At 32.4% G+C, this 12500-nt stretch overlaps 1 protein-coding gene across 10 annotated transcripts in view; it reads right to left on the reverse strand.

Moving 5' to 3' along the window:
- The window catches only part of LOC118449471 (GAS2-like protein pickled eggs), a 91437-nt gene that overhangs the window by 47986 nt on the left and 30951 nt on the right, over positions 1–12500 (reverse strand). For 9 of the 10 annotated variants that reach the window (XM_035884064.2, XM_035884084.2, XM_035884047.2 and 6 more), the window contains one exon: positions 5269–5799. The exons of the other annotated variant lie outside the window; for it this stretch is intronic. In XM_035884064.2, the coding sequence (XP_035739957.1) occupies positions 5269–5799 (531 nt within the window). The remainder of the gene's footprint in view (positions 1–5268; positions 5800–12500) is intronic. 10 annotated transcript variants of the gene reach the window in all.

A 12500-nucleotide genomic window follows, 5' to 3' on the forward strand; every position in this document is an offset into this window, starting at 1 on the left:
TAATTAAATCAGTTCAACTCTATAGTAAAGATTTTATAATTTTCTTCTTTTTTTTTTCTTAAAACAGTATGAAAAAATAATACATTATTCGATTCGAGTGGCAAATTCAATATACGTATATATATATATATATATATATATTTCTTTTTGTAATCAAATTTTTCTTTCAATTTTAATTCAATTTTAATTTAAGTAAATCTATTAAATTAGAAAATAATAATTACTTTTTTTTCAACATAGCAAAAAATGACAACTGAATTTGTTCAGCGCGAATTGGAATTTTTTTTTTTTTTTTTACAAATTAGATCTAGATTTAACATTCGTTCTAAAAAATGATACGCATAATTGAATTTAATATAATCGAATCAGGATTTATTATTCTCTCGATGGACACAAAACCCACATCTTCTCTCAAGAGTACTATCTAAAACAAACTATGCGAAAAGTTCAGCTACGTCGAGTTTGAATTTCTCTCTCTCCCTTTCTCTCTCTCCCTCTCTCTCTCTCTCTCTCTCTCTTTCTCTCTTTGTATGTCTCTAGTTCTAACTCCTAACCAAGTTGTACTCAGCATAAAACGCCAAGTGGCAAACGAGATACTTATGTTCACGTAAGTTGTTGTTGTTGTATGCATACGATAGAAAGAAAAATAAAAGGAAAAGAAAAAGAAAAAAAAAAAAAAAAAGAAAATAGAAAAAAAAGAGAAAAAGAAATATTTTAAAGAATAATCATTTGGTGTATATTGACGAACGATGTAACACCGATGTTGTACTAAATGAAATAACGTGACCAGCATTTAATGTTTTCTAAATAAACGACGTATGCAACTTTTCTAACTGATCGAACGAACTCTCAAGTATATTCATTCCAAGGAATATTTTCAAAGCTAAAGAAGTAGCTAATAGAAAGCCACTAAATAAATATAAACTGAGAATTAGTTTGTCAAATAATTAATCCAAAGACGATCTCTCTCTCTCTCTCTCTCTTTAACATAAATAACTTTTAATACGAAAATGATGTATTACATTACAATGATGAAACTTAAAATACCGTAAATGAATGAAAAAATTTCTAACTGAAAGTCGATTACATTATTTCAACTTTTAAATATTTCAGCCTGATCCTGTAATAGATATTCAAAAATTTGTAAAAGAAAAGTTAAAGAAGAAAAAAAAAAGAAAAAAAAAAAGAAAAGGACAAAAATCAAACCAAACCAAATCAAAGTATCTCACAAAAATTAGACTCAATTGATTACTTAAAATTGTCAATTGGATATATTATAATAAATTGTCCATTGTAGATTTTAAATAATCCATTGTAAATAGTAAATTGTAAAATAATCAATGGAATATTTAATAAAATTAAGAAAATTATTATCCGTACTATTTTACAATTGCGAAAATTTTCAAAACTATCGTACAAAGAATTAACGATCAAACGATACCATATCTATGTACATATACATATACATATATACATACATACATACATATGTACGATGTTGTAAATGACGTAGTACCTACCAGCTGGGATATAATACTTCTGACATGTTTCTATTAAAGCAACGCGTATATAAGGGTGAGAAGATTGAAAAGAAGGGAGGAAAAAGGAAGTAGCAAGATGAAAGAAGAAGAAGAAGAAGATGTTGGTTGAAGATACATATATATATATATATATAGTGGTATTCGTTGATTGGTTAAAATGTATGCGTGTATTCTTACGAGAAAGAATACATCTCCCTACTTCTATCTTTTCACTTCTTCTTCCCTATTGATCCTCATCCCTTTACAATCCCCACCTCTTATATTTTTCCCATGTTGATGCATCTCGTTCGAATGCAATCGCATCGTTGCGGTTGCAACCACAGAGTCACAAACACACAAACACGAACGTACACACATATACACATATACGTATTACTGAATCATACTGAATCTCTCTGGAGTCCCTTCTTCTTCTTTTTCTTTCTCTTTCTCTCTCTCTCTCTCTCTCTCTTTTTCTCTCTCTCTCTCTTCACTCCCTTCTCTTTCATTCTAGCTATCTATCTATCTCATTTTCTCACACTCTCTCTCTCTCCCTCTCTCTTTCTCTTTTTCTATCTCTATCTCCTTCCTTTCCTACTATCTTCCTATTCACGATTCTTCACGCGTAAATATAAACGGCAAACGGTTATGTACATAAATCCATAAGGCTACGTTCGAAAGAGCATAGAAATAAACGGGACTCATCCTCTCGTTAATAATCTATAACTGTTCTATCCGCCCACATAGATAAACCATTCCTCATTCGTTCTCTGATTATTACTTAATTAATATATCTAATAAAATAAATGATACAATCGAGTTCCCTTCATCTATTCGCTCGTTCGTTCGTTCGCTCGTTCGTTAGTTCGTTCGTTCGATCGATCGATCCAAATTTTATCAACAAGATGTAACAATAAATAAAGAAATAAAAGAGAAAGAAAATAAGGAAAAATAAAGAGAGAGAGAGAGAGAGAGAGAGAGAGGGGGAAAAAAAGGAACTAAAAAATACTTAAACCGCACAAGCAAGAAAAAAACGAACGAACGAATGAACAAAAAAACAAACAAGCAAAAAAAAAAATAAATAAATTAATAGACATTTCAAATTTAATATTACTTATATTCATTTTTACGACGATTACGATGCCAATTGATCCAAATAAATGGATTTTGCAAAGAAAACAAAACGATTTGCGTTTATTTTATCTGAAATTTGCACAGTGAAAGGAGAAATAAGAGTGCAGTGGAGAAGAAAAGAAAACGACACGGGGGAAAGATAAGGAAATAAAAAGGAAAAAAAAAGAAGAAGAAAAGGAGGAAAAAAAAAAAAAAGGAAAATGAGAGAAAAAGAAAACGAAAAGGAAAAAAAGAATGAAAGAGATGCGATAACGTGTCTCGGCTTAGAGGTGAAGCCTGAGAAAAGAATTTCTGCTTCGTGAAATGTCGTGCTGATTTAGCCTCTCTCTCTCTCTCTCTCTCTCACACACACACACACACACACACACAGACACCTATACGCTTCGTATCTTTAATATAAATCGTCGTTGTTACACGCGTGTCCGGAGCGTGTCGGTCGTACGCGCGCGTGCTTATCCAAGTAAAAGGCAAATACGACACCCTTTTCCTCTCCCACCCTTAACACTCCACATACACACATACACATACAAGCACACAAAAAACAGATATATATATATATATATATGTATACACACATGCAGACACAAATATACTCATAGAGCCCTACGGCGAGGTGTTTTTCAACGTAACGAGTCGACACTAACGACGACGTCGTGCTAGCCTCTAGTCAGGTAAGTATCGATATCTTCGACTCGATTGTTTTATATTTTCAATCTTCTCACATAGCCACGAGAAAAAGAAAAAGAAAAAGAGAGAGAGAGAGAGAGAGAGAGAGAAAGAGAGATGAAGAATCGTTTCTATGCTTTTTATATTTCATCATAGATATCCCATTGATTCCACGATAAGATATATCACGAATATAGAAAATCATACACTTTAATTAATTTATATAATAAATTAATCGTTTTGTCAATCAATGATATGATGACATTTATATATATATATATATATATATATATATATATATATATATATAGATTTAATAAAGAGACTTCAATAGATATTGAAACATTGAATTTATAAATGCATACCGTTCATCGGATCGTAATAATGATAATATAATATATTATATTATATTATACGTAACTAAGATTATAATATTCTCGAGAGAATTTTAATTCGATAAAAGAAAAAAAAAATAAATAAACAAATGAAGAAAATAAATAAAAAGAAAAATAGAGAGAGAGAGAGAGAGAGAGAGGAAAAAAAGAAAAAAAGAAAAAAAGAAAAGAAAAAGAATGACGACGATCATTTATAAAAATTTTCGTTTCTAAGGGATGACGGAAAAGAAGAAAAAATGAAAAAAAAAAAGAAAAAGAAAAAAAATTGAGAGGTAGGAACGCAATTGAAGAAATCGTCTGGAATGACGGCGAGAAGTCGCGACTTTTAACTATTACAGGAGAAAAGAATCGTGAATGGTCGGACAACATTGGTGGGACAAAAGAGAGTGACTCGTTAACGGATACTGGAGTAGGAAAAGGGTTGTTGTTTAAAAACAGCCATTTCTTCTTCCCCATCTCTTCCTTTCCTCCTATCTCAACCACGCATCACTCTACTCTTCAGTAGCCTTTCAACGCTAGAAAGAGAAAGATAGAGACGAGAGAGAGAGAGACAGAGCATTTACACTCTTCTCTCTCCCTCTCTCCCTCTCTCTCTCTCTCTCTCTCTCTCTCTCTCTCTCTCTCTCTCTCTCTCTCTCTCTCTCTCTCTCTCTCTCTCTCTCTCTCTCTCTCTCTCTCTCTCTCTCTCTCTCTCTCTCTCTCTCTCTCTCTCTCTCTCTCTCTCTGTTATTCCCGATCTCGAGATATTAATGGCGAGCTGCGATGCAGCGCCATAAATATAACTCCGATACGCTTGTAAGGGCAAGAGTTATTTTCGCGGTCGAGAATACAGACGTCCTTTCTCTCACGAAAAAGAAAGAAAATAATAATAATAATAATAAAAAAACAAAAAAAAAAAAAAAGATATGGAAAAAAAAATAAAAAAGAAAAAAGAAAAGAGAGAGAGAGAGAGAGAGATCGAGGCGAACAAAGAAAAATTGGGGAGGCATGGTGGAAGAAAAAAGAAAAGAAAAAATGAAAAAAAAAAAAAAGAAAAAAAGTAATACTTAGAAAAGAGAAAAATTCATTTTTACGAGATATCGCCAATATCACTTATTTCTCATATTAACGAGAAATCATCATACGTTTCTTCGTTTTCATTCAAAGAAACAATCAATCTTGACGAAATTTAATGATACAAATGTGATTTGTCAGAGAATAAAATGCATTTTTATTCCTTTCCCGTCAACTATAATGCACAGATTAAATTGATTTCATTATGTCGATTGATAATAATAATAAAAATTCCTTTATATAAAATACTTAATATCCGATATCCATTGACATATATACATATTTATAAAAACAAAAAAAAAAAGAAAAAAAAAAAAATCTCTTTCAGTTTCATTCATAGATACGTTTCGAATGAAACCAAGACGAAGTTTTATATATAAATATATGTATATATACACATACAATTGGATAAAATATTAGTATCGTAAAGGAGTTCTGGGTAAACGTAAAAAAAAAAAAAAAAGAAAAAAAAGGAAAAAAAGAAAAGAAAAAGTACTCACCATCTCGTCGAGACTCTTGAGATCGTTAGTAACGATCTGTGGCTGGGGACCGTAAATGAGGCAAGGTTCTTCCTGATGCATGTCGGCATATTCGTCGTCGTCGCTGTCCTCGTTCGAATTACCATTGGTTTGCGTACCGTTGGCAGCTTTGTTTTCAGCAGCGATCTCACGATCGATCTGTCTTTCCATTTGGACCAACATCGGCGCGAGCATACCAAATTTTGCACCGCGCCTCGCCACCTCGAGCATGCAGAGTATCACGTGCCTCTCGTTCTTCCGCATTATCAGATCGTCGGTCTCGAAGAGAAGACATTCGATGATACCAAGACTGTTACGGCACCAACCAATGAAATTTGAGACGTTGTCACGGGCAAAAAAGGTTCCAGCTTTTGCATTTGGTAAAAAGGCTACGTCGCTCAATTGGGACATAGGTAAAGCCAATGACGACGTTATCGAACGCGTCATCGAAATTTTTCGTGCTTGTCTACGTGCCACGTATTCAGCTGCTGATTTCCTTACGTTGTTTGCGTGCTGAAAAAAGAAAGCAAAAAGAAGAAAAAAAAAAAAGAAAAAAAGAAAAAAAAGAAAAAAGAAAAAGATTATATATAGAAATAAATAAATCGAACGTAAACAAATTTTCATTGTAATTTCTCGTTCTTTTATATATTCGTACATATTGGAATCATTTCAAATATTTTCTACGATTAATTATGCAGCAAGATTTTTCTTTTTTCCCCTCCCTTTTTTTTTTTTTTTTAAGGGGCTTAAACTTCAAACGATTTATGAATTAGCGTGCAGCCCAACCGATGAAATATCACGCACGAGTAATTCTCGTATTATTTTCTTTTTCTTTTTTTTTTTCTTTTTTTTTTTTTCTTTATTTTTATTTCGCTTTTTATTTTTTTCTACTCTCAACCCTTACAAAGTAAAGGAAGAAAGTTTTTCGTCCGTGAAATCGGCTTTCAAACGAGAGACAAAAAGAGAGAAAGAGAGAGACAAATATATATATATATATATATATATATATATGTACATATAGCGAGAGGGAGGAGGCCATCAGGAACGACGCGAAATTAATTCGCATCCAACCGAGATAATGGGATTCCGGCGCGTTTTATTGACATCTGTGGAGGATGCATCGACATGACGAGGAGAAGGAGAGAGGGATAGAGAGAAAAAAAAAGAAAAGCGTGAAAGAATGACGCCGACGCGTCAAAGTTTTTTCGTGAATGAATAAATAAGAAAAAATAAAAAAAAAAAAAAAAAAAAAAAAACAAAAAAATAAACAATGACGTAGACGTGTAAAGTGCAAGGTCGAGATTTCTTGTTTTTTCTTTTTTTTTTTCTTTTGTCTTTTTTATTTTTTATTTTTTTTGTTAGGATCGATCGATTAGTCGACGTCGACGACGAATACGAGCGAACAAACAAACAAACAAACAAACAAAAACAAATAATCGTACTAGAATTATATAAGCGTCGCGTATATTATTTTTTTTTTCCTTTGTCTCTTTTATTTACAAAACGAACGACGAAATAGTTCTTAGACTTATTTTAAAAGATCGATTATTCTTTCCTTTTGAAGAATTCCTTTTAAACTTGCGCGTAACGCTTAAGGCTTGTTTGTTGTTTGACAATTTGAGGACAAAAAAAAAAAAAAAAAAAAAAAAAGAAAAAGAAAAAGAAAAAGAAAAAAAAAAAAAGAAAAGCTCGCTCAAAAAGTCTCTCTCAAGAGTATAATTTGTAATTATCTGTATAATCGTATGTGGAAGAACGCTTGAACATTTTTCATTTCTTCTTTCCCTCTTTTTTTTTTTTTTCTTTTTTTTACCCCGAATCATTCTTCATAATCAATCGCAAAGCTTCGAATCGTTCTCGTTAACATCGTCTATATTAGAAATTGATCGGTCTAATCGAAGAGAATCGAACGGTGAATTTTTTTTTTTTTTTTTTTTTTTTCAATGATCTGATTGACCGACTGACGTACAGAGACGAATAAGACGATGGACGGGATGCAATGTGGAAATGGTAGGTGGGGTGGTAACGAAGAAAACGAACGTAAAGCAGTTATTAAACGTGACGCGGGACACGAATCATTACTATTACATTACTATTACTAATAAGTTTTACCTGGTCATAATTTTACCGCTAGAAATAATATTGCATTTTAATTTTATTATCGTTTTAGAATTGGACACTGTTGTAGGATTTAGTTAAACGACAGAGCTACGAGACTAAGCTACGATTAGATACCTGACTGTTCTTCGTAATTTACGTATCTAATAAGAATAAAAATTTACAGGATTCGCGATGGATACGCGACGGTAACGCATTTTTAATACATGCCGTTAATAAGCAAATCGCGGCCCGTTTACGGTTCGACGTATCGTGACTAATGAAGCACGCATTTCTTCTGCACGCGGCCCGAATAAAATTATATTCAACGTATGCACGTACATATATATATATATATATATATATATATATATATATATATATATATATATAATCTCCGAGTGCGCGTGAATGCTCATCCGTATATAAGTGTGTGTATGTGTGAGAGTTGCTAACACGAACGTCGATCGGATTTAAAATGGAAAAATTTATTTTTATTAAAAAAATTCTTTACTTCTTTTGTTAATTCTAATCGATACGTTCTCCCTATTATATTTATTTCCATACGTATAATTTTAAAGCGACTAATTCTAATGACATTTGAAATTAAACTTCTAATATCGATAATAAAATATATCTATACGATTGTATGAAATAGATTTTAAAAGAATTGTCGATTAAACGAACAAAACGGATGGACGGGAATCGATTGTAAAAATTTATAATATTTTATTACAAAAGTTTCCATCACTCATTTCTTCTCTCTCTCTTTTTTTTTTTCTTTTTTTTTCATTTTTCTTTTTCTTTTTACTAAAATTCTATTCAATATCTTTCATACGAGTATTAGATTATATTAGAATGAACGATCTAACGTTACGTATTACGAAAATAAATTGAAATAAAATGGGGAAAAAAAAGAGAGAGAAAAAAGAAAATAGAAAAATAAAGAGAGTAAGAGAGAGAGAGAGAGAAAGAAAGAGAGAGAGAGAGAGACGTAAAAAAGAAAAGAAAAGAAAAGAAAAGAAAATAGAAATTCAATGCTACGAATAATTTCTACGTCCTCTCGTTGCGTTGGTTTCTAACGAGCTTGCGCTTAGAAAATCGCTCGTCGTTGGTAATTAATTATTAAAACGGCAATGCCGGAGACAGCTCGTTCTCTGTCTTTTCATTCGCGTGTTCCGACAACGACGACGGCCGACGAAGCTGTAAGAAAAAGAGAGAGTGAGAGAAAGAGAGAGAGAGAGAGAGAGAGAGAGAGAGAGAGAGGTGCAAAAAAGAAGAAAAAAGAAGAAAAATAGAGGAAAGAAAAGGAGGAAAGAGGAGGAGGGAAAGAGGAGGTGGGAAAGAGGAGAGCAACGATCCAACTTGGAGGGTTCCAACTTCTTCGTAAAACCTTTCACCAAGCACGCATGCACGCACGCACGCATTCACGCACGCACACACGAAAGAAATTCTCTCTTTCTCTCTTTTTTCTTTCAAGCATTGGCTACTAACAACAACATGCGCGTAACACGACACACGCATACACAACGCGCGAGACGTGAATCTTCGATCAATCGTTTCGTTTTATTCTCACTCACAATACTTCATTTATTATTGTTATTATTATTATTAATATTATTATTATTATTATTATTATTATTATTATTATTATTAATATATATCTTTCCATCCTTTTTCACAGTTCATTTTAATTGTTCCTCCCTATTTTGGGGCTTGCTCCATTAAAATATGTATGTATAATCACAAAAAAGAAAAAAAAAAAGAAGGAAAAATTGTTCTCTCTCTCTCTCTCTCTCTTTCTCTTTCTCTTTCTCTCTCCTCTTTCGTCCTTGTCACTTTTTGAAACTTAATCAAAAACGATCGAGACTAATTAGTGATTTAATCGAGTACACGAATCCCTCTCGGCACACACACACTCGTACACGCACGCACGCACATATATGTACACACATAAAGAAAGGGAGAGAGACGTGATATTGAATTTTATTATCGAAGGACGAAATCTCTCGATCGTATATGCCATTCGATATCACCGATTGCAAGTCGGTGTGCTTTGATCCTCTCCTCGTAACCTTTAACCGTAAGAATATTATTCATATATATGCTTACGTATTTATATATATATATATATATATATATATATATATATATATTTATATCCATTATACGTTTACTCGTACGAGATCCACACGTTTAACGACGAAAGACGATGATCGAAATAAATGATCGATTGATGAACTCTCGCTATGCAACCTCATATGCAAATTAATTTATTATCATCCAATGAGTGAACTCTTGGATTAATCGAAGCAACGATTCGAACGTGTTAAAACTTTTATTATATTTTCAATAATTGACTCCAATTAATTATACATTATCGCGATATATAATAACGATTGGTTTCAATCATTTTTAATATAAATATTACCGTATCTTAAAGTATGAGAGTTAAAGTAATTAATTAATTAATTTATTTATTTTGATTTTCTTTATAAATAAAAATTTTATCAAATCCTATTTATTTCATTATTTAAACGTTCGTGATTGGAGATTTCAATGTTCGTATTTATATATATTAAATCCTTGAAAATTCGTCGGACATCGATCGTCCTGTATTTGTTATTCGAAACGCGCACGCTCGAAACATTTCGCAAAGGCGAAGCTACCGTACGTGGGATCGGGCAAAGCCGAATATTTCAAAGATTCCAATAACATCTCGGCGCCCTGATCGAGCCAGGAATGCAAGTACGTGGGCCACGAGGCGAACGGAGACCGTAGAACGGGGAGTGCAATATAGTCAACTCGCGTGCCAGTCTTCGAATGTAAGCAAAGTTCAAACAAACGCGCGTTTGCTTCTGCGCGATACATACATATAGATAACACTATCATATATCATTTCTATATTTCTATCTAATTATTTCACGAAAGAAATTTATTTTTACATTTTATTATAATATCTCTTTTGTAATTTTTATCGTATATTAAAAATTTCAATATCTTTCTTTATGTCTCTCTCTTTTTCTCTCTTTCTCTCTCTCTCTCTCTCTCTCTCTCTCTCTACGCTAAAATATCATTAATTTTTATCTCCATAAATTATCAAATCACAAATTTGGAAAAATTCAAATACACACCATAAATAAATACATGAAATATTATATAATTTTTCTTTCACACATATTTAAAAATCAATGCAGTAACAAATTTTAATCGACAATTGTTCATCAAGAAATATCATAAATTTCTTTTGCGTTAAAGTTTTTCAAAGTTTTTTCTATCTTTCTTTCTTCCTACAATCATTCTCGTGCAAAATTAAATACAAATTTATTCGAAATGAACGAGAGATTACGCCGTGAAAGAATTTTATCAATCGTCAATTTATTATCTCTCAGATTTTATCATCTCGTTATTGTTTTCGAAAGGGGAAAGGAAAATAGAAAAAAAATAGAAAAAAAAAAGAAAAAAAAAAAAAAGGGAAAAAAGAAGAAAGAAAAAACAAAGAAAAGAAAGGAAAAGAAATGAAGAGAGAAAAGGAAATAAGAGACGAAAAATCTTTTGAAGAAAGGGTGTGATGGATACGTCGGACAACGTTTCTCTCGCACGTGTAACTCATAAGGCTTATGGCCTTATGCGCGACCTGTTTTACAGCACAGCCGGTCGGTCGGTCGGTCTATCTGTCTCTCCCTAACGCACACACTCGTAAAAAATCATATCTAACAGCATCCGGTCGTCATCCTATACTCTCTTTCTCTCTCTCTCTCTCTCTGTCTGTCTGTCTCTCCTTTTTCTCTATACAAACCCAGCTAGCTAGCTACCATCATATCATCGCACATCCCAATGGTATAATATAGATATTAGAACACGCACGCCCGACGATTACTCTACAGAAGAGTTATCTTCGCATGAAATTATCAAACGAGACGCGAACGATCAGCGTAACAGGACCATCAAAGTCGTTCTCCATCTATCTCTCTCTTTTTCTTTTTTTCTCCCTCTCTCCCTCTCTCTCTCTCTCTCTTTCTCTTTCTTTTTCTCTCCTTTTCTTTCTCTCTTTCGGTCTATCTCACTGTATATCTTCACTCAATTACTATGAACGAGCGCAAGCAAAGGGGGGATGGGGATGATGATGATGATGATGATGAAGAATTGGGGAAGGAGTAAAGGGAGAAGAGAAATTTTATTTGCCAGAAGATGAGGGCGACAGACGTTAGTCTCTCTTTATCTATTTCTCTTTTTCTCTCTCTTTCCTTTCGATCAAATACAGGATCGATCAAAAGTTATTAGATGACTTTAAATTATCTGATTAATCTTACTTCACTTTCACGAAACTTTTTTATAATAATTTTATAACTATTAATAATTTTATAACAGAGAGAGAGAGAGAGAGAGAGAGAGAGAGAAATTCGGAGAAACGTTGGAAATTTTTTTTTACGATCTGAAAAAAAAGAAAAAAAAAAAAAAAAGAAAGAAAGAAAGAACATGAGAAAAACAGCAGTCTCGATAAAAGAGATCGATTCATTTGTTAAAAACATCTGAGAACTTTTTCTTCTCTCTTCTTTTTTTTTTTTTTTTTTCTTTTTTATCTTCAGTAAATTAGCATTAGTCATAGATTTAGCAAGTGTCATAGATTTTTTTTTTTTTTTTTTAAGATAATACGCTGCTCTTTTTAACCCGTCCAACAGATAGTTAAGTCATTCTTATCGATGAATAAAAAGAGAGAGAGAGAGAGAGAGAGAGAGAGAGAGAGTGAGAGAAAGAGAGAGGAAAAAAAAGATTAGATAATAAATCTCTTCGAACAATCCAGAGAAGCATAGAAAGAGAGAGAGAGAGAGAGAGAACGGAAGTGATCGCAAAAAATTTGTCTTCTTGTCATTTTTATTTACTTCGGAAAAAAAAAACGAGAGATTATATAGATAGATAATTAATATATATCTATATATCTTTTAAAATCTATACCCCCCTCCCTCCCGTAAGAAAGATACATTCGAAGTAAAATCGGATTAAATAATCGATGTAAAAAAAAAAAAAAAAAAAAAAAGAAAAAAAAAAGAAAAAGAAAATAAACAAAAGAAAAGAGAAAAGGCAGAAAGAGAAAAGAGGAAAAGAAAAATAAAAAAAGG

The sequence above is a fragment of the Vespa mandarinia genome, chromosome 8 (genome assembly GCF_050613455.1).
Source record: "Vespa mandarinia isolate Hongniang chromosome 8, ASM5061345v1, whole genome shotgun sequence".
In the NCBI taxonomy this organism is placed as follows: domain Eukaryota; kingdom Metazoa; phylum Arthropoda; class Insecta; order Hymenoptera; family Vespidae; genus Vespa; species Vespa mandarinia.